At 38.2% G+C, this 22,475-nt stretch overlaps 2 protein-coding genes and 1 non-coding gene across 5 annotated transcripts; 2 read left to right on the top strand and 1 right to left on the bottom strand.

Annotated features, from left to right (window-relative positions):
• Nucleotides 1-190: 190 nt before the first annotated feature.
• LOC147164035 (inhibitor of nuclear factor kappa-B kinase subunit alpha-like) lies at nt 191-11,721 on the bottom strand. Of its 2 annotated transcripts, none has more exons than XM_086093529.1 (22): nt 11,462-11,721; nt 10,956-11,069; nt 9,347-9,441; nt 9,157-9,274; nt 9,021-9,090; nt 8,865-8,953; nt 8,682-8,771; nt 8,462-8,586; nt 7,214-7,321; nt 6,991-7,126; nt 6,658-6,858; nt 6,434-6,536; nt 6,159-6,282; nt 4,344-4,495; nt 3,371-3,432; nt 3,172-3,281; nt 3,037-3,086; nt 2,861-2,969; nt 2,631-2,778; nt 2,463-2,506; nt 2,256-2,355; nt 191-1,443 (listed from the first exon to the last, which is right to left on the bottom strand). In XM_086093529.1, the coding sequence occupies exons 2-22, from the start codon at nt 11,058-11,060 to the stop codon at nt 1,363-1,365; spliced, it is 2,220 nt and encodes a 739-aa protein (XP_085949655.1). In that variant the 5' UTR covers nt 11,061-11,069; nt 11,462-11,721; the 3' UTR covers nt 191-1,362. The 2 variants fall into 2 exon arrangements, with proteins under 2 accessions (XP_085949655.1, XP_085949656.1); XM_086093530.1 differs by having other exon boundaries at nt 10,956-11,066.
• Nucleotides 11,722-11,837: 116 nt separating this feature from the next.
• Nucleotides 11,838-21,154, top strand: LOC147164033 (urokinase-type plasminogen activator-like). Of its 2 annotated transcripts, XM_086093310.1 has the most exons (12): nt 11,838-11,909; nt 14,442-14,581; nt 14,935-15,025; nt 15,109-15,163; nt 15,246-15,396; nt 16,835-16,917; nt 16,992-17,030; nt 17,113-17,293; nt 17,402-17,547; nt 17,626-17,766; nt 19,051-19,199; nt 20,468-21,154. In XM_086093310.1, exons 3-12 carry the CDS (start codon nt 14,975-14,977, stop codon nt 20,660-20,662), a joined length of 1,191 nt encoding a protein of 396 aa, XP_085949436.1. In that variant the 5' UTR covers nt 11,838-11,909; nt 14,442-14,581; nt 14,935-14,974; the 3' UTR covers nt 20,663-21,154. The 2 variants fall into 2 exon arrangements, with proteins under 2 accessions (XP_085949436.1, XP_085949435.1); XM_086093309.1 differs by lacking the exon at nt 11,838-11,909 and having other exon boundaries at nt 14,137-14,581.
• On the top strand, nt 20,179-20,250 carry trnaa-ugc (transfer RNA alanine (anticodon UGC)). Its single transcript has one exon. It is a non-coding gene; the product is annotated as a tRNA-Ala (tRNA).
• Nucleotides 21,155-22,475: the final 1,321 nt, after the last annotated feature.

The following is a 22,475-nucleotide window of genomic DNA, read 5'->3' as shown; positions in this document are numbered from 1 at the left end:
AAAAAAACCCACACACACACAAAAACAATGCCAGCGATTTGCAATGTGAACTCCAGAAAGAATGCCCACAACATAACACAACAAGCTCTAAAGTCATGTTTACTAGTAATTAGAAATAATTAATACATCAATACAAGAGCTGAAAAATCTGACTGTTACAGAGATAATAATGCTGACGCTAAACAGTGGATTCATTTACAGTGACATTGTTTATTAATGTTGAATTTCAATGTGTCATACTGTACGGAGCGTCGACTTCTTTGCCTTTCTTGTGTAGCAAAATAGGGTAATCTAAATATTACAAACACCTCTAAATAACATTCAGTGCAGTTCTACACTTCGGTACAACAAACCAACTCTTTCTTAATGAATACGTCTGGGACAGTTCCAATTAAAGCTGAGCACACTAGGAACCAACAGATTGAATACAAATAGTCTTCAGACAGGCTAATTATTGTATGATTTGCTTAAAATTATACTTTAACTACAGTTATTGTTAAATTCACATGATTCTTATTTCACTCCTAAGGTTGGGTTCTGGGTTTGAATTTCAATTTAGGTCTCTCCTGTGTGGAATTTGCAAACTTTGCATGTTTTCCCCTGTGCTTGCTCCACATTCTAAACACATGCATGTTAAATTCAGTGGACGTTTTTTTTTTTTTTTACTCCAATGACATTATGTAGTGAAGTGAAGAAAATACATAAATTTGTGCCAAATTAAACAAGTGACATGTTTTTGGGGGGGGGGGGGGGGTAGAGAGAGGGGGGGGGGAGAGACAGAGACAAAGAGAGGCTGTAGATATATAAATAGCTATATTATAGATACGATGCGTCACAACTACCTTCCTTTCATTAGTTATCACTTCAACATTTGCTGTGGTAACCCACAAAAGTTAACGACATTCACCGATGGGGTATTTTCAATTTTGTTTTTTGCAGAGTAAACTTATCTTCATCTTCTACTCCTAGTCACACAACAATCACAACATCGCTACAATGATCTTATCATTGTTGAAATATCACTATATTGTTTTGTGTGACAAAGTGGTTTCCTTAAGTTAACCGTATGCTGTGTGTGGAGTATGCTGTGTAAGTGGATTTGGCACACAATAACATTGTAACCAGTGTATAATTTTCTTGGCAATACGTCACTCTGAGATCAGTTTTAGTAGTAAAATAAATACATTTTGGCTTACTGGCTATGCAACACACTTGAAACCAAACCAATACAATATAAGCTTATATCACTTGGCTTTAACATAAAGTCTGTGCCTATTACATCACTCTGTGTTAGACACAAAAAAATAAAAATAAATTCAGGCAGCATAACACGTTGTAAGGCACAAATAATGTATCTTTGACTTATTGAGTTTTTGGTTGGCTGCTCAAAGCCTTTTGGTTGGGTTTGGCTGTGCCATTAGGGATCCAACTCCAATCTTGATCCTGAAGAAAGAACACAGAGATAACATGTCATTACAAGACAGGAAATGAATTGTTGCAATCTTGTTTTGAGAGTAAGTTGGGACTGGGAGAGTTGTTCCTGATACATCATCAACATCTTTTCACTATTTTTTGTATGTTAACACATAGCTTCAGGGTTTTGTAAATTGAGGATTTTAAAAGGTTTACTTAAACTCAAAACTGCTAAAATGCAGTGAAACATTTGGGTAATTGACGCTTGAGTTGACTGAAATTCAATGAAAGAATCACAGGGGAAAACACGCCACCATGTGGCAGAAATGTACAAAATACATTATTCATGAATTTTCGTCATGACTAAGCAGTGACGCCTTTAAGAGAGTAACAGTGTTGATCATATTTGACCTTAATTTAATTCAGCTTTAAAAATACACCATAAAGTGTTTGTGTAACTTAATATAATAATAATTCAGACACGAAGACGATTGATTTGTGATGTGTCAATGACGTGATGTCTTCTTTAATTGACGTCTCCATGAAATGATGATATCAAGGAGTGGATGTCTCATTTTACTCAATATTTGTCCCTTCTCGCTCCTCTTTTGTTCTTGACGTGATCTTTGGCAGGAACTAACTTCTAAAGAGCGCAGATCACAAAACAAACTAGGATGTACACACGGAATTAAGATTTTGTCACACTTGCTCGCTCCACTCGTAACACTACATTGACTAAATGGGAGAAGTTGCAATGCAGGTACATCAATTTGTCTGTGTGCCTCTTGTGTTTAGACCTTTACAATTATAATGACCAGATAAAAACACTCTGCATCACGTACCATCATACTTTGCTCCCTCTCATGGCTGGCATCTTGCAGAAGAGAAGTGAGCTTACTTAGATAATGCCAGTTGTCATCCAATAATTGAGAAACCGTTTCACTGCAAAAGAAAAAAAATGGCTGTTAGGTTAACTTTAAGTCATGAGTTTGTACAAATCATCTTTTAGACTATTTTGGTAATATAAAGCTTTGTAATTCAAACATTACCCATCAGTGGATGGCTGAACACAAATCTGCGAATCATTCTGGGCCTTAAAACACAAACACATCAGCACTACAGCATTAGTGGCTTTTAGTTTATTCTTTAATCTCCTAAATATCATGGCTATTGAATATTCTTTTTATACTCTTTATTTACTTAATACTATTACTCACACATGCAATCTTAAGAAGGTACCAGAACTCTTTCTGCCGCTTTGTTTGCATCTGCATTACGGCTGCCTCTGCCTTCTTTATGCTCTCAACTGCCTTCTCCAGCTTTGGGAACAAATCAACGATGCGTTGCTTACACACCAGAATCGTACTGCAGGGTGAGACACACGTGGTTAGGTAGAATGACACGCCAGTCCTACTGCACTTTGCTCGGTTGCTTGTGAATGAATTACCTAAGATGAGTGTACAAGTCTTTCAGCACTCGATCCTGGTTCTGAACCATTTGTAGTATGGCCTTCACCATGCCCGAGCTGTCACTGTAACCATGCGGTAGGTCGGGGCCTGTGCAAAACAATTGTTTTTCACCCACTTTTCTATTATAATAATAAATGTGAATATCTGCACTAACTTTTGCATTTAGCTTTTAGTTGCTTGTAGAGTTCAATTGCTTTTCCCTCACTGTGGAAAAGCACATGAAGATAAATTACTTAATGTACACTACGCAGCACTAATATGATTGTTACATTATTACAAATAAACTGACAGCTGTTCCATTAGGTCTCCTTGTCTCCTCAAAAATGGACTCCGCTGCAATTCCACAATTTCAGAATGAAGCGCAACAATTTCTTCATCCAGATATCCCACATCAGCAAACTACAACAGAAAATATTTGTTAAATGTGTGAATTCTTAAATGGAAGTATAAGCATGTCTGCATATATGACTTTATATATTTTGTCCTACCTTTGTAAAGCTATCGGCCTTCGATTCATTTTCATGCCACGTCCTAAGCATCTTCTCTGAAGCTTCGCATAGATACACAAAAGCGCATCATTTGCTTTAGTAATAATTGTAAACACAGTGACAGTAAAAAGTGTAAACACCCTTGTTCAAAAATGTGATGTTTTTGTGATATGAAAAAAAAACAGACCAAGACAAATCATTAAAGAAAAAAAAAATTCCATCATTTAAGTGACCTCAATTTAATATTTTGTCATCTTTTCAAGAGGGTAAAAAACAACAAAAAAACAACAACACAAATAATCTGGTTGCACAAGTGTGCACACCCTCTTTTACCTGGGATGTGGCTGCTTTAAAAATGTACCAACCAATACCAACACATGGTAAATGGATTGCACTTATAGGTTAAATAGGCATCAGCACACAACTGCCACCGTTTAAAGTGGTTCTTCTGATTAACTGCAAATTAATGTCAGCCATTCCAATAGATTTTTACTGACTTTTTTTTCTGTGCTCTATAGCGGAAGTCTGAAGGGTTTGTACTAATGCTGACTACTATTTGTAAGTCTTCATAATATATATATTTTTTACCTTGTCTATGGTTTCAGTTCCAGCTGAATAAAAAGATAATAAAAGTCTGATGCTGCCACCACCATTAATGGTGATAAACAACATTGTGTTTGCGCTAGATAGATACCTCTTGGAACTATGGCTAAAACAAAATCTCCCAAAACCATGGGAACAATTTGTTTTTACTTTCCCCCTTTCAAAAACACCTTATTGTTTTTAAAAGAGTAGTACAGATTTTAGGTCACATTAATGGTGGAAAGGGTTTTGAAATGATTTATCTTGGTCTCCTTTTTTTACATCACAAAAACCCGGCATTTGAACAGGGGTGTGTAAACTTTCTCTATCAACTGCATGTGCATGGATGGATGCACGAATGGAAAAGACGGGCCAAAGAAGAGACACTCACAGATGCCTGTGTGCCTCTGCTTGGTATATTGCTCCAAGTCATGCTGGATGCTGGTTTTGAAGAACGCCAGCTTGGCTTGCAGCTGCTGTGACTGCGAGAAGAGCACGTTCTTGTAGCGTGTTAAGTTGGTGTTGTAACGTAGCAGACTCAGCCTACGCGCAAACAAAGGAAAGGAATGCATTTTAGGAGCGGGTTACAGCTTCCAGCTTGCCCTTACAGTATTTAAGCAAATTGCAATACAGTGCATACATTGGAAACAGTATTTGGAATGTGACCTGCAAGTACGACTTTAAAGTTCCGCAAACAATTTCAAGCATGATATCCCACAAGAACATAGCAAACCTCAGTGAGTATCAATGGATTAAGTCCGGGATTGTGTTTTGCTTTTCCTTTGGCTTTTTGCAACATTTTCTCTAAAAGCGGACTCTCATACAAAGCGGTATCGCTGCCAATGGTAACAGTGATGAGGCTCTTTTTATACTTGTACTCAACTGTAAGTCAATAAAAATAAGTGAGAGTCATGAGGCACAACCACACCTTTGCATTTGCATTGTCAAGGTAACACGAGTCGACCGTGCCAGTTTTCCGCCCCTGTGAAAAATGTCAGTGGTTTTTACTTTAAAAGTTTACCGGCCCTCAGCTGTTTTTAGACATGTCATACCAGGAAGCGGTGACAGCTTTGACGAAGGCTGAAACATCAGATGCAACTTTTAGGGTGTATTCAGACCAGCACTGTTTGGTCCGCTTTAAACGGACCAGAGTTCGTTTCCCACGCTGATCCGGACCTTTTGTGCAGGTCTGAATACACACAAACGAATCCTGGTGCGGACCAAACAAGCGGACGAGACCCACTTTTTGAGGTGGTCTCGGCCCGCTTCCAAACACACTTGGTGCGGTTCGCTTCGCAGTCTGAATACAAACCATGGCTGATCCGCTCTAACTGCAGGACATATGTGCCTTTTTGGGCTTAACAAGCCACCGTAGCTAAGCATCACCAGGGGGGGAATATTGCCCGGTCGTGAAATATTGTGCTAAATTCATTCATAATCATCCGTATTATGTTTAGCCACGCTGCTGTCAGCATGTTGTGGTGGGGGCGAGGCACACGTAACGCAACTGCTCCTCCGGTTACTGCACGCAATCTACGACCCGTTCCAAAATTAGAAACAGCATCCCAGAACCTCCGTCTAATGAGCTGCCCTTGACGCTCGCAAATATATTGCATCTAATAACGCCACAAATATGCAGGGCAGTAATGCAGCACGTCGGAATTTCATGTTTTCCTCTATTTCTGAGTTTAGTTATGCGTTCAGCCCTCATCATTTTTGTCCAATGGGAGCACAGATTGTCACGCGGGTCGAAGTGATTGCGCAATATAGTCCACTTGCAAAAAGCACAGTGTGAATATGAACCGCACCAAACGAAAAAAATCTATTCCGTTTTTGTTCCGGACCAAACAAGCGGATTAAAGGCATTTTTTGGTCAGAATACACCCTTAGCCAGGTAAGAGAACTTCTCTTTACCTGAAAAATATTTGCCTGGACACAAAAAAAATATATAAAACTTATCTTAAAAGACATGATGAATGTCAGAGATCTAAGACTAAAGAGTTTGAATGTTTTTACATTTTTATGGACGTTTGTATGATGATGACAGTTTGACCCTGAAACTAATTACTGTACTTCCTATTATTATTTCCTTTGGGGAAAGTTTAAATGGCTATGGATTTATCCATCCATCAATGTTGTTGTTGCCCCAACTGGTTATCACTTTTCTGAAGGAGCACTCAAATTGCAGTTCCATAAATGTACTTACATAGCAGCTCTTTGCCCTTGGTACAGGCGGGTATAGTCCTCTTTTAGTCCACAAATATAGCTGACTGCTTCTCCCCATACCTTCCTCAATGCTGCCAGCGGGAGCTGCGTCTTCGTCTCTCTGACTGTGGAAACAAACATTTGTTCCCAACACTTAAAATTACTTACTTTTGATGGGAGCCAAGCCCTACAAGAGCATATTCAACAAGTTCGACTTGAATCGAAGAAAGAGGCAAGAGGAAGATTTGGATCCTCTTTTAAAGTGAAAATTTGTACCTATAAAGTTGACACTCTGAGGCAGGGGTCTGGCTGTGAGGGGTCCTGAGTACTTGGATAGGCTCTTATCAAACAAGAAGACGATGAAGGTGTCCCAGCCTCGCTGATAGAATAAAACAAAAATTAAGGCACACATATTGCAAAGGTAATGCTACCAGTTAAAACAAAGTGGCTGCAAGGTAGTTCATTGAATACAAATGTACTTCTGTGTCGGCATCGCATACCAAACCATCCGGCAGGCAGTGCGCAGGAGGTCGGCGTGGGTCAAGGGTGATTCCCGTCTCTAACAACAGTTCTTGATTCAGAGGAGAGATGTGCGTCTGTGTGTGCGTCTCCAGACGAATCTGCAAGGAGTGTAAGCTCTCTTCGGATTCCAGGATCAAAGAGTGCAGCTGGGCTGACGTCATGTCCAACACATGGATCACCTGAGCACCATATCTGGGAATTATTATCTTTCTCAAGGCAACTTTATGACAGAGCTGTTACATGCAGTCTGTGCGGGTGTACTTAAAGGTAGTTGCTAATGAATGGACATTAAAGTGTTTGTTTTTATTGACCTTCATGTTGAGAATATTCTGGAGAGCCTTGTAACAGTTTGCCTTATTCGTAACAGGATCCAACCCTCCGCCCCGGGCTGCTGGGTCCCACAGTAACAACATCTGCAGCAAATTCTCAACTGGCGCCAGCAGCGGCCTTCACATAAACACATGCAAAGATTTTAAATGGGCAGAAAATTAGATGCTTGATTTATAGCGTAATAATTGTTGTTTTTGTCTCAACCTGCTGAGGTTGTTGGGATATGGAAGCTGTGTTGAAAATCGAACTTCCCCGTTCATGTCCTCCACTGCCATGATGTCCTTGGCCCCTTTATTCTTAACTTGGCTTGTCCTAATAAAAAGGCACACATATTATACATACACCAAATATTGTAAACATTCATTATCATTCCAAGCTGAGTGCATACACCATTTGCAGTCAAATTCAAGCACTTTCTAACACAGTCAGTCTTGACCATCTTTTATTATCGCACAGGAAGAAAAGAGTTTTCACAAGCATATTTTATTTTATTTGTTTAATTTAGGGGTGCACCGATCACAATTTTCTGGCCTATGACCGATCTCTGATCTTTTAAAAAGTCTGACCTGCCAATCCCGATTTTTCTGATCTCGACTTTTTTCATAATAAGCAGCATACACCTTCAGAGATCCAATCTTGTTTTTTTGGGAAAACATTGAACAATATCTGTGAAATAATACAAACGGGTTGTTTTAACTGCAAATTAAGTAGTTCTCTGAAATAAAAATGAAAAGCTTATTAGTCATCTCAGCAGAAGAGGACAGTGGCTGACTTTTTCAGACCTCTGAGGAGGGAGATGAGATTGGTGGAAAAGATCGGTTTATATTTAAAGGATTGGCCGATCACCAATCCCCCAAAACTAAGAAAATTGGGGCAGAATAATCGGCCGGGCCGATCGATCGGTGCACCCCTTTAGACACATAATGTGAGCAATTCAGTCGGAAAGGTAAGCTCTGAAGGAAGTGTATCCACTACGTAAAGATTTTGAAATCACAACAAAATTCTAGTAATTTCCAGGACCCATGGGAACCCTGTGTGAAGCTAAATACAGCTCTGGAAGAAAATAGGAGACCCCAACTTTTTAGTTTTATTCTATAAACTACTGACAATATAACTTCCAAATATAAATATTGTCACTGGTATTTATTTGCAGAAAATGGTCAAAACACAAAAATGGGCACATTTTTGGGGCATTTTTTTCCCCACAACTGTACCTCTCTCTCTCTCTCTCTCTCTCTCTCTCTCTCTCTCTCTCTCTCTCTTCTCCTCTCTCTCTCTCTCTCTCTCTCTCTCTCTCTCTCTCTCTCTCTCTCTCTCTCTCTCTCTCTCTCTCTCTCTCTCTCTCTCTCTCTCTCTCTCTCTCTCTCTCTCTCTCTCTCTCTCTCTCTCTCTCTCTCTCTCTATATATATATATATATATATAGTGCAAAAATAATTATGAAGTAAACTCACCACTGTACGGGCTGCATATGGTGTAGAAATGGGCGAAAGCCACACGTGCATTCAAAAATCACTGTTCCAAAACTCCAGTAGTCCACAGTTACCGTGTAAGGTTTACTCTCAAACAGCTCTGGAGCCTGGAACATGCAACATAGCACTTCACAAACGGTTTTAATTTGAAAAGGAAAAAGTTACGTTACACTGCACAGTAACATACAAGTTGTGCACTTACAAGATACTGGAGAGTTCCGACGAATGACGTACAGACACTGCCTTGGTCAAGATCTTTAGCATAACCGAGATCTATAATTTTATGGACAAGCTAAAGCAAAATGAAAGTGAGAGCATGGACAAGAAACCAGTAGTTAGAACATTACAGATGGCGCTTTTGTATACATGCAAGATAACGGGTTACCTTGCCATTGATCTCTTGCAGAACTATATTCTCTGGCTTTAGGTCTCTGTGTATAATTTTATTTTCATGAAGGTACTCGATACCGCATCCTGTCAAAAAGTCAAAAAGCATTAAACTGCTTCATCACATTGGGACTTTTGAAGCAAAAAATCTTACCGATGTCACGGAGCAGGGCGAGCACTTCACTCTCCTTCAACCCACAACAATTTTCTGGTTTACTGAGAACCTAAGTAATATATGTGGTGAAAATTCAATGTTTAAAGCCTTGACAAAACATTTAGTTCATAATTACTTTGCGTAGGTCTCCTCCAGAGCAGTACTCCATGGCTAGCAGCGGTAAGTCGTTCAAAGCAATCAAGCTCAATTCTTCAGGAACTTCGCTGGCCTGAACCACATTCACGTGGTTCAACCTGCAATGGATAAATACGACGGTAAAAATAAATGGGTTTTTTGTACCAGTTGATTATCCATCCAATATTCACTTCTTCATGATCTGGATCTCTCTGCCCCAGCGTTCCTTGTTCTTGGAGCTCAGTTCGAGGCGGCAGATTTTCACAGCCAACTTCTCCCCCGACTTCTGCTCGACAAATAAAAATAAGAACACATCACTCATGAGCAAAAATAAAGATGCATTCTCATCTCCTTGTTCTGGTAGCCCTTCACATTAATCACTATCCAAGAAGTAGCTCATCAATGGGTTACCAGTTACTTAAAAAATAGAAAACAATATGTTGAATTCAATAGTAGACAATCAAAATACAGTTATGTAACCAGGGATCAAATCTGGGGCCAGTACTTTTCTCCTTTATGTGAATGGTATTACAACAATTTCTAAAATTGTTCAAATGTATTTTGTTTGCAGACGACACCACTTTATTTTATGCCGGAAAAAATGTATAGAGTATATTACAAGTAATAGAGAAAGAGTTTAAGAATATTATGAAGTGGTTCAACGCCAACAGACTGTCTATAAATATTAGTAAAACCAGATTTATGATTTTCAGTTGTAGAAAATAGAAATATAGATGTTGAAGCAACACTGACTGTGCAAGGTATAGAAATAGAAAGGACTGATGAAATAAAGTTTCTCGGTATTATTATTGATGAACATTTAACATGGAAAACGCATATAGAATATGTCAAATCTAAGGTATTCCAAACCATAGCCGTGTTACACAAGGTTAAAGAATCATTGAGCAAGAATGCTTTGTTATTGTGATATAATTCAGTGATTATTCCATACCTGACCTATTGCATTGAAGTGTGGTGGTGTGTTGGCAAAACCTACACCGAACCCATCTTTCTTTTACAGAAACGTGCTATTCGAGTCGTTTTCGGATGTGGATACAGAGATCACACTAATCCAATTCTTATACAACTAAAAACTTTAAAATTGAATGAATTGGTGGAGTTTAACCGCCTTACAATAATGTATAAAGCCCATCACGAAATCTTACCAATTAACTTGCAAATCAAATAAAAATAAAAATAAAATAAGGGAAAATGAGTGTGAATTAAGAGGAACTGATACGAACGATGTATTTCAACTCAAGGTATCAGTTTGTGGAACAATCTGGATTAAAAAACTAAATCATCTCAGTCCATTTGTATTTAAAAAAACAAATTATAAAAGCACAATTACTGTTAAAAATATAGATAGCACAATGTCATGCTGTTGAATTATTTTGTTTATTTGTTATATTGAAAGCATCTTGACTGCTTGATGTCATTTACATATTTTGTGTTGTTCAGTTTGTTTTGTGTCGATCAGGGGCAGATATAAGTTTTACCTCTTTCTGTTCCCTTTCATTTCTTTTTTTTTAAAGAATCGAATAAAAATTTGCATTAGAAATTTAATTAGAAAATTTAATTAGAATTAGCTCCCAGTTTCCAAATTGGCAACCACTGAAATACAGGATCTCAGGATTTATACTGCACTTATTTTCACAGGTAACAGTGAGAACGTTGGAATGATACTTTAAGTCAGTTTGTCATCTCCGGCAGCGACTGTACATCATCTCAATTCAGGTTGGCAGTAATGTCCATTTGTATACTCCTGTGTGTAGTGACCATTTGGAAAATGGCACTTACGTGATTCTGGTACAGGTAGACGTGGCCAAAACCTCCCATCCCGAGCCTCTCCTTCATCTCCCATGTTCCACACAGCTGGTTCTGTTTGATGGAAGCCCGCTCCATTTTCACCTGCTGACGACAGAAAAAGTACATTGCAGAGTTAGTCCTTTACACTTTGACCTCTTGGTATGTTTAAAATGCAGCTGTACATATGTGCGAGCAGCTTATTTCATCAGACAAATATACAACAGACAATGGCAAGCAATTTGCTTCCTCACTAAAATTGTTGTACATTCATTCAACAGTTTATAGTCACTAACATTTTGGTGTTTTGGGTGAACATTAATTTATGTGATAAACTGCAGGTGACATGATGTATTTTCCTAAACAAACCTAATAACACATCCATCCATTTTAAATATTATTGATACGTTTCTAGGTACTACAGGACTGACTGTCAGTAGTCAAGATAACTTCCTGCTTAGAAAGAATTCTACTCGCAAATCTGATGCAAATCTCCTTACCTTTGCTATGCCATGACTTGTCGTGACAACATTAGCCGTGCTCAAGTTATTAGCCTTCCAAGTTAGCTAACTAATAATTACGGTTCGTTTTTGTCACTGTTTACGACCAAAATTTAACTTAACAAAGCCGCCAGCTTCCCCGGTCTTTTGCGCTTGTAACTGGAGATATTTGTGGTGTATTTACGCTGTCGGTGAGAGTTAATGGATCCAAAAGGGAGTTCCAAACAAACTGAAAGTAATGTCAACGCTTAAGAACATCTGCGCATGCGTGAGAAGATCGCTGCAGAAGAAGAAATGAAAACAATGTTTTAGGCTTCTTGTAACTTTCTTTGACTAGTGTACAGTACAGGTATTCACTGTTTTTGGAGGCAAGAATGTATTGCAGGCTGCAGCGATATTCTTTTTATCAGTTACCAATCCTGCTCCATGAAAAGTCTCATTCAACATGGTAAGGTTTTAAAAGTGGTCTACAGATGGCGACGTATACTCAGCTTTCGGTGTGTTGTATTGTTTTGGTGTTTTTTGCCATTTATATTTTTCCGCTTACCTTTGATGAGGCGTTTGTTCATATTATTATTATTATTATTATAATTAATAATAATAAAAAATGCCATTCGGATTTTTCAAAAAGAGTTTCATTTGAAAGATGCGGTCTGTTTCATCCTAAGTGAAGCAATTAAATGATGATAGTAGAAATGACAGTGTTGGACAGTTTACACCAAATTTATTGGCATTTTCTGCCAATCTGATTTTTTATAATGAAAGATGAGGCCTCCGATTGTCAAGTACATGTTGAACAGCAGGCTGTGTATTTACACATTTATCATTGTAGCTCCGTTTACTGTTTGGTTTTGACATGATAGCGGGGTGTCACACGTGGGGATGTGGATATTTGTGTGATAGTGTTTCAGGCACGGTAGTCCAGTGGTTGGCTACATCTCGAACGTGGTTCTGGATCTTCACCCAGCCTAGATTAACCTGTCATTGGCTTAGAAACTCGATGTGGGGGTATATTTTGTATATTAACCAAACCTTTAGGCAAGTATTGGGTAAATCATTGACTAAAAAAGTTCATCTTGTCTACAAAGCTATATAGTCCTATGTTTTTTTTTCTTTACTAAGACAGATGAGTGGCCTAGTGGTAGAGTGTCCGCCCTGAAACTTAGAGGTTGTGGGGTCAATCCCCGGCCGGGTCATACTAAAGACTATAAAAATGGGACCCATTGCCGCCCTGCTTGACACTCCGCATTAAGGGTTGGAATTGGGGGGTTAGATCACCAAATGATTCCCGAGCGCAGCCCCTGCTGCTGCTCACCGCTCCCTCACGAGATGGGTCAAATGCGGAGAATGAATTTCGCTCCATTTAGGTGGGTGTGACAATGAGCCAGAGGCGAAAGGAGAAAAAAAGAGGCAGTAGCGGGCGGGGGCCCACGGGTGTTATACCTTGTGCCTCGCCCCCGCTCCAGGGGTCCTGTCTGCGTGTCTTGGGTTACACAGAGAAGCTGGAAATTTACCAGAAATTTACCAGCTTGGTTGGACTCATCAGGTTGAATTAGATGAGATTCTAAGGTCAAAAATCAATTAATGCAAACACGTGCAGTTGGACACATAAAAAAAATGTTACCTAGCGCTAACAACTGTTAAACGTGCACACAAATGAATAGCTAAGTGAGGAATATGCCACTCTAATGAAACATCTTCACGATACTTCATAGAGTCAACATTTCAAAAAATGGCAAACACATAACATTTTATAATTCATTGGTTTGTTACATAAGACACAGTCAGGTTTTCTTTTCGTGTCAGTCAGTCAGTCTGGATTCCCGAGCTGGGTGGGGGCTGTCTGTGGGGATGAGACTCTTGGTCAAACCCGACCCCCTCACCTTGGTGTGCCCAGGACAAAGAAATTGAGTCCCTTTGTCCTTGGGCGCAGTAAGACTTACAACCGGCAGATAATCGTTACAGAAGAGAAGTGCAGAAATCAACACTTTTATATCGTTTAATTTAATGATTTTCGCATCATTTGATTTTTAATTTGTTGTTTAACCCTTAGTTGTAAATATAGTCTGAGGCCTGCATGATGCAGGAACTTAATTTGTGAACCTGTCGAGGAGGGGATCAGCTGACATTTGAAAGAAAAAACAAAAATCTAAATTTTGACTGAATGTAGCCTTGAAATTAGAATGACTGTGATAACTGAAAACAATAAGAAGTGGATGTTTTCATTCTTGCTCCTGTTTCCCACTTCCTGCCTTTGCCATGATTTGACTGTACACATGTGTCATCGTCATCCCAATAGAGTTGTGATCAGGAAAACGGAAATGTGACTAATAAAGTCGTCATGTACGAGGTAGTGTATTGGAGGGGGATTTCAAAGACAAAATCCCCTATCAAGTACCGAATATTACAAAGTGATAGTACAAACTAAATTTCATCGCATTATTGTATTTTCTTTTCAGTTTGTATGTGTGCAAATAATTTTTGGGGTAAGCCAATGACAAATAATTCAATCAAAACTTGTTTCTATGCATAATGCGACATATTACCAGTACAATTCAAACAATTAATTGTTAGCACACACATTTAAATTAAGCATTCAGACTTTTCGAGTTGGCATCTATCAGCATTCATTTTGCACTGTACAGTAATTTTATGTACGACAATATACTAATACAAAACGTAAACCTAATCTATGACTAGCATTTGTCAATATTTGGCCCATTAAAAACAAATATTGAATGGCACAGTGTCCACATTGTTAAATTATATACTGTGTATACTGTGGATTGACATTGTGTTGGTGAGCTCATCTTCACAAAAACGTGGGTGTCTGTTTTATTACCAATTTTGGATATACTTCTTCTTTTCGAAATTGGTGATGTCACACGTCATGACCAATTCTTTGGTGCAGCCAAATGTGATGGTCAGCTGTTTCGTGTGACTGATGTTCCGTCGGCCTCTCATAAACTCCTCCTCCCAGCTTCTGTATTTTTAAATGGGAGGGATGCAGGGGAGATCAGCACTCAAACACACAGCGAGAAACAAGACACAGGGGAGGAAAAACCGGCTTCAGGAAAAGAATCTTCACCAGGATCTTTGACACCGTCTTGCAACAGAAAGGTTATCTGTTATCAAATTTATTTCCCAATCTAAAACTATTATTATTCTATGTTTACATGTTTATTATTTTGTTTTATTACGAAAGTGAAGGTAAAGTACAGTTCTGACTATGCAATCGTGCCTTTCATTACTATCACATTGATGCTGCGTTCTTTTAAGAGAAAATATTTTGATATTGCAAGCTCGTCTGATACTGTCATAGATGAACATATGCAATCGACAAAGTGTCTACAGTATTGTAGATTGACGCACTTTTTTAATCACATGCACGTCTTTCCTCTTGTGTCGCTTCAGATAATTTCCCTATTAGGCATTCGGTGTTGATATTTTGTAATCTATTCCCCTTTTTGTAGTTTGTGGCCAGACCAAAATATCACAAAAGCAGAAGTAAAAATGAACTTCTTAGTCATCCTGGGCATCATTGCAGCTGTCAGTTTTGAAGTTGTAAGTAAGCAAGATTTCATTGAACGTTTGGTAATTGGCCACATATTTTTTTTTTAACACATTTGTGAATCATTCTTTTGCAGGCATTTTCAAAGAGGTGGCTTAAGTGGTCACCAAGGCATACACTCTCGCATCAAGGTGAGCTCATTGCTCTTTGCTGTGTGTGTATTTTGGTTTTATTATGTGTGGAGCCATTAGTAATTGTTCATTGTTTTCAAAGATCATGCTTCAGAGGCGTGTTGGTCAGGGGATGGGAGCAGTTACAGGGGAATCATTTCCAAAACAACAAATGGGCGCCAGTGTCTTAAATGGAAAAGGTTCCAAAACCCCTGGGGCGCCTCATTTGGAATCGGGAATCATAGATACTGCAGGTAGGCCTGAATTCACTTTGCTGAATTAATACCTAATGACACTCGGCCTGAGCTTCTATACTATTTAAGTGCAGTGAAACTTAATTTCGAACACAATGCATTAAAAAATAATTCAAATTTGAAAACCATGATCATTAAAACTTCTATAAAAGTATAGTAAGTAAATAAATAAAAAAAGAGGAATGTTAACACCTGTTGAAATTAAGGGAGAAGAAACATGACTGATTTTGATGACAAATTACAATTGCATAGTGCAAAGGTGATGACCTTCTTTTCCTCTCATCGAGGCTGCGTACAGTTAAAGGGATACTTGACTCATTGAGATAATATTTTATCTATAATTAATGTGTTAACTTCATTATTTTTTCATAAACAATTACCGTAATACCTTTAAAGTCTAATTTTGCCACTTAAGGTCGACTGAAAATGACATCTCCTGTGCTGAGGAAACAGACAACAACCAATCACGGCTCTGTTTGGTGTCCAAACACAGAAAACAGGTGAGCCGTGATTGGTTGTTACCCACTTCCACAGCACAGGTGATGTCATCAGCAAGTGGGAAAATGTGTTTTTAAAGGTAATAATTGTACATGAAAAATAATGAAGGTATCAAATTAATTCCGGACAAAATATTAATTTTTTACTGTTGAAAATGTCTCATTGAGTAAAGTATTTTTAACCAATTCTGGCTTGCTGAACTGAGCTCTTGTGAGGTTTGATGTTCAAAAAGTGAGCATAAAATGGCCCAAAACAAAAGAAGAAAGGCAGAAAATTACTATAAAATACCTTTGCATTGCCCAAAAAGTCAGAAAATGTATTTATTATTATTATTATTATTTTTAAGGCAGTAAAGAAAAACGTTGAAAAAGTAACTATAAAATTTCCAAAAACAAAAGGAGAAATCCCCCAAATTACCATAAAATGTCCCAAAAAATTCCAAAAATATCTGAAAATGTTCTAGCAAAAAAGCAGAAAGTAATGTAAAACAAATTGCCATAACAGTCCAAAAAAGGAAGAAGAGAGGCAAAAAATTACCACAACACTTCCATAATGTTTTGAGCATCACAATGTTCATCAGGTTTTGTGGCTCCAGGCAGATTTTGTGTTATTTATTTGGCCAAAAATGCTTCTTTTGACAGTAAAGGTTGCTGACCCCTGCTTTAAGAGGCATAATTTTCTGGAATTCCATATTAGGCAATCTTAGTGAAACAGTTTAATTCTTGACATTCTTTTTAATTAGGTTATTTCTGTATTTTTTTTTTCCTGAAGTACATTACTGTAGAGCGCTATGACAAAATTATATGTTGGTGTTTTTTGGGGCGCTGGAACCGATTAATGGCATTTCCATTCATTTCAATAGGAAAATGTTACAGGTGTGGTCACAGAATGAATTAAACTAGTACATCATCAAGGTACCACTGTAATGTTTAACTTCTAGGAATCCTGACAAGAGTCTGAGGCCATGGTGTCGTGTCAACAGAGGGAAAAGAGTCGTGAGAGAATTCTGTGACATCCCCAAATGTAAGCGATTGAAATAGTAAAACTTCCTCTTAAGTTTGATTTGGATTTCCTAATGATGCCATGTTGCCCTCCAGGTTCCCCAACAGTAAAGCCTCCTGCTGCTGTGGATACAGGTAATGTAGTTTTCCCACTACCTTGTCACAATAACATACCCTGATGGCACACTGATGATTCCCTTCTTTACCATCCTTGCAGAACTGACGTGTGGTGAGACGTCTGAGCGGAGGATGCACAAAATTGTGGGCGGTTCTTTCGTAGCTGCGCGGTCGCAGCCGTGGATCGCCGCCGTTTTTCATCAGAAGCAAAAGTTCTTTTGCGGCGGCTCGCTTATTGCGCCGTGCTGGGTGCTCACGGCTGCACATTGCTTCTCTGATGGGTGCGGCCAAACACACAGCCATGCTGCGTGTAATCATTTCCTCTGCTGAAATTCTCATTAGATAATAACCCTGACTCGTGTTTAACACTGTGTGTGTGTTGGGTTCAGTGACGCCACCAACCTCCAGCGTTTGTCCGTGTTCCTGGGGAAGAGTGCCATCAACGAAACGGATGACGTCAACGAGCAGAAATTCACTGTGGAAAAATTGATCCTCCACCAAGCCTACAATGAGACCAACTACAACAATGACATAGGTGAGCACAAGCAAGGATTTAAAAAGATATCGCTTTGTACTTTATGAAGACCTTAAGTGGTTTTGTTTGTCTTTTCAGCTCTGTTGAAGATCAGAAGCAGTGATGGGCGATGTGCTGTACGATCGGAATCTGTTCGTGCGGTTTGTCTTCCTCCACCTCGCACTCAGCTTCCTGTTGGCTTTCAGTGTGTCATCGCAGGATTTGGCAGGGAGAAATCTGGTAGGTACAACATAATACCCAACAAATGCTCCAGATAAAAGTACTGGAGGAACCAGTTATTTTTTTGTCCTGCAGGAAAACAAAATATTCAGTTAATATAGTGACTCACATAAATATTTCAAGCCTAACTTAAGATTTATGTATTTTTTTTACATAACAAATTCATAGTTACTTCTTTTTTTTTTGGGGATAATTTAAACACAAAACTATAAAATAAAATGTATTATATGATACCTATTCATTAGTCTAATAAAGTATATTTATTTGAAATGTAAAATCCTCAGGTTTATGTATTTAGCGTTAATAAAGTATAATTACTTTTTTTCTATACGTTTTAGGGATGTCTGCATTCATTTTCATTTCATCCCAAAAACATAAAAATGTGAAAAATGGAAGAAGAAAAAATTGACATATTTTTCACATAGCAGTATATTTATCATGTATAGGTAACCTGATTATTATGCAATGCAAACAATACACTTTATGTATTTTAAATAAATACTCTCATTATTAATTTAGAGTAATTATATTTTATTCATAATAAATTCATAAACCTGAGGATTATGCATTTCAAATAAAAAAACTTTATTAGACCAATGGATATGTATCATATAAGGTTTATCTGGTGGGTTTGTGTTAAAATTATCTTTAAAAAATAAAAAAATAAAAAACAAGTAAATGGGAATTTGTCAGGTAAAAAAAATTGCCTACATAAAACTTAAGTTAGGCTTGAAATATTTCTGAGTGTATGTAGTAATTTCAAAATCGTGTTACACCACCTGCGCCACAGCTTAGACCTGTTTTTAGCTGTTCTAAGAGCTAGTTTATTTTCTGTCACCAAATTGTTAATTGTGCCAGGGGCGTGTAAAAGAAAATGCCCTCGGTCCATCGGAAAGCCCAGCGTGGCGCATCACAGTCTGCCAAATTCCCAATCACAGTAAATTAGACTTGCCTTGCCACAAAAATCAAAACCTCATAGTCTAGAAGAACATGTTAACACACTTTTTCAACACATTATTAAATTTGTATACAGAAGGTTCTATATTGACAAGTGCTGTGAACACCTCCAGATGGCAGTAATGCCTAAGGAGTAAAGAAGCCGAATAAACTACATTCATGTAAAGAGCTGTAAAAATCCATGAAACATGATTGCTATAAACTTCAGATTTTCACAACAGACAAGTAGATGCATTCCACAAAAACATGAACTGCGAGAAAGCGTGAACACTGTAGTTTATAGCAGTCTAGCATGATTCTAACTTGTGTTGTCTGGCGTGTCTGCAGCGGGGTTTCAGTTCTCTCAGTACTTGAAGGAGGCCCGTGTGAACCTTCTTTCCCAGTCTCACTGTAAAAAAGATTCCACGTATGCAAATCTGCTGACTGACAACATGTTCTGTGCTGCGGCACCCAACTGGAGCATGGACGCCTGCAAGGTGAGCAAGCCCGTCCATTTCAAGAACCATCCAGCCATTATGCTAAATTTGGCTGCGTGAACGAAAGCAAGTAGAGGGGAAAAAATAGAAGTGGTAGCCAGTAACATGTGATTTTTTGACTATAGAAAAGATGATCTGAAACTTTCATGTTATTCACTCACTTCAAGTAATTACAAGGATTGACAATGTGCACATCTTGAACCTGTAAATGCAAAATAAAATCATGCTATTTTGCGCCTCAAAAATGTTTACAACCCTCCTGTTACGTTGCGGGTCAAAACGACAGTTTTTTTATTTTAGTTTTTTAAATATGAAGAACATTGCATTGTATTATGTGATATTTTTTTATGATTAAACATTTGAATGAGTCACATTGACACATGAACATTGTTGAGAAACAAACACAACAGGAGGGTTACTTTTATTTGATAACTTAATCTGCAAGATGCTTACATTTCTACTGTGGACAGAAAATAAATTATATGGCATCATTAGAACATCTAAAGTGGATCACATTGCTAGTTGACTTCCAATTTGTTCTAATTTCAAAACAGTGCAGTATTTCTTAACTACAAATGGAATGTATTCAATCCAGACTCAAACTGTCACTATCATAAAACAATATTTTTGCATATTAAGCTATCATACAAGAATAAAGAAAGTTAACCACTGCACAATTAAACAAACAAACAAACAAACAAAAAATAAAACTAATCACCATGTGACGATGTGTAGAGGCAATTCCATTTTTCATTTCCTGTTCTATTCTACTAAACAATGGTGTAATTAATTCTTTGGCCACTTAGTAAACTGAACTGAAGTGTCATGACATTAATTCGTTTTAAGCCATATACTTCTCAAGACATCTTTGGATGAACTTTAAAACATTTAGGTCTTTAGATTTTGCATTTGCCATACTTACGTCAAGTCTCTAGAAGGCATTAAAATGGTGTCTGACTATAGTGCTCATACTCTTTAGGGGGATGTAGCTCAGTGGTAGAGCGCATGCTTTGCATGTATGAGGTACCGGGTTCAATCCCTGGCTTCTCCACTTTGGTTTTCTTTAATTGTAAAAGTATGACTATGTGTTTGTCCATTTTCTGTCATTCTTGTCCTCATCACGGTCATAGGTGAGCTTGAAATATATACATCTTTGTTAAGTTGTAAGGTTTGATACAGCACTTGTGTTGAAACATGGATGGATGGACGTGACTTCTCTCATTGTGCATGAGGAAACTGACTGACTGACGTTTGTTTTCTCCTCACAGGGCGACTCTGGTGGTCCGCTGGTGTGTGAAGTGTCCGGTCGGCTGTTTCAGTTCGGTATTGTGAGCTGGGGTATTGGCTGTGCTGAGGAGAACAATCCTGGGGTTTACACTCAGCTCACCAAGTACAACAACTGGATTGCAGTGAAAACAAAACTCCCACAATATACAGAAGGTGTCATGTACCCCCTAAAATGAAGGTGGATGACAGGGAGTCCACTGTGGTCAAATTAATTTCCCAAAGGAACATTTGGCAGCGTAGAGGTGTGCATCTTGTTGTTTGCAATGTGCACGGAGTGGCAGCTAATCGGCATTTACAGACAGACAGACGGACAGAAACAATCCTTTAAGGATTTACTGTCATTTTTCTAAAGGAATGTTTATATTTTATGTATTGTATTGGATGTACAATAGCTTTATATACTTTTTTTAATACATATTTAACAGATCTGTTTAATTTAATGTAACCTTTTTCCACCAAGCATATTGTAGAGAAGGATTGTCCTTCAATATTTTTCGTAGATTGAAATGTAACTTTACTACTATTTTCATTCTGTGCAAGAGAAAACGTTTTAATGAGTGCAATGAGCCATCCGACAAAGGTATTCTGGTTGATATTGTGTTAGTGAAATATGAGTTATGAAGCAAAATCCAGCCATCTTTAATCCATCTCTGGGGGTGGCCATTTTGCCACTTGCTGTCGACTGAAGATTACATCAATGTTGCTCAGGGCTCCGGCAACTACCAATCACAGCTCAGCTTCAGAAAACAGGTTAGCTGTGATTGGTCATTGCCTGAGCCCAGAGCAGCTATGATGTCATCTTCAGTCAACAGCAAGTGGCAAAATGGCCGCCCCCTGAGATGGATAAAAACGGCTGGATTTTGCTGCTTAACTCATATTCCACAAATGTTTTAATCAGAATGTCATGTTTAGACTATTGAGGTCACATATAACATATTATTGTCAAGAAATGGTTGACTTCCACTTTAATAAATTAAAGACTCTTAATTTGTCCTTATATCTGAATGTGAGTGTGAATGCTTGTCTGTCCTTATGTGTCCTGTGGTTGGCTGGTGACCAATCCAGGGTTTACTCCACCTCTAGCCAAAAGTCAGCTCATGGGCTCCAGTTCTCCTGTGAAACTAATGAGGCCAAGCAGTATATGAAATGGATGGTTGGGGCATTATACAGTCAGTTGTACCAAAGTAAAAATTTTATCCAGCTGTTTTTAGCTGAGTTCAAACCTAGTGTGATCTTCCATACATCCTTTAATTGAGTCAAATATCAATACGTTCAAATAATCACGCCTTGTAAATATGCTTCATATTTTCTTCATGTTTTTTTTTTACTTCAAGACCTCTCCAAGCCACTTCTGTCACAAGTCTTTTTTTTTTCTTATAACAAATACCAAGCCATAATAGTTTACAACAGCACTGCTGGGGCCAGTCACAACTCTAGCTTGTCCCCCCACACACACCTCAAATACTCACACAAATCTGTTTACTTTATTACTGTGCCTCAAACCATACATGGTTTTGAGATGCACGACGAGTATGAGCCTCACTCCCCAGAAAGGACATTTCCAAGGAGAAGGTTGTGATAGATCAGGGTTAAAGATTGGTTGCCTCGCAGCTGAAAGCTTTCAGGTTAGATCCCCCGCTTCCCACCCAAGTTACTCAGGATGCTGCACCATCAGAGTGGAGATGAGACGGTTACTTCCCTTACATGGAAGTGTGCACGGAGTGCAGAAATTGAAATAGCACTTTTTTTTGTGTAAAAAAAAAACTAAGACCACAATAAATTATTTGAAATAGAAACTAATCATGATGGCAATATATATAGTAAGTACTACTATTTAAAACAAAACAAAACCAAAAGCTCTAAATATCATAATATTCAGTCAATATCAGTCCAGGAAAAAGTTCCCCACGGGGAAAATAAAAGTATATCGTATTGTATCGTATCGTATCGTATCGTATCGTATCGTATCGTATCAATGAGACCAGTGAG

Source organism: Leptonotus elevatus, chromosome 13 (assembly GCF_054856555.1).
Source record: "Leptonotus elevatus isolate MCC_2025b chromosome 13, RoL_Lele_1.0, whole genome shotgun sequence".
Taxonomy (NCBI): domain Eukaryota; kingdom Metazoa; phylum Chordata; class Actinopteri; order Syngnathiformes; family Syngnathidae; genus Leptonotus; species Leptonotus elevatus.
Note: the sequence above shows the minus strand (reverse complement) of the source record. Positions and strands in the feature narration are given on the sequence as shown.

Bases quoted from the DNA above. Each gene is read 5' to 3' on its own strand.
- LOC147164035 (XM_086093529.1), bottom strand. From the start codon at position 11,060: ATGGAGCGGGCTTCCATCAAACAGAACCAGCTGTGTGGAACATGGGAG. The intron at 9,442-10,955 runs GTAAGTGCCATT...TTTGTCGAGCAG, and splicing joins TCTACCTGTACCAGAATCAC to AAGTCGGGGGAGAAGTTGGC. The intron at 8,772-8,864 runs GTAACCCGTTAT...ATTTTGCTTTAG, and splicing joins TGCAAGAGATCAATGGCAAG to CTTGTCCATAAAATTATAGA.
- LOC147164033 (XM_086093310.1), top strand. From the start codon at position 14,975: ATGAACTTCTTAGTCATCCTGGGCATCATTGCAGCTGTCAGTTTTGAA. The intron at 15,026-15,108 runs GTAAGTAAGCAA...ATTCTTTTGCAG, and splicing joins CAGCTGTCAGTTTTGAAGTT to GCATTTTCAAAGAGGTGGCT. The intron at 15,397-16,834 runs GTAGGCCTGAAT...TTTAACTTCTAG, and splicing joins GGGAATCATAGATACTGCAG to GAATCCTGACAAGAGTCTGA.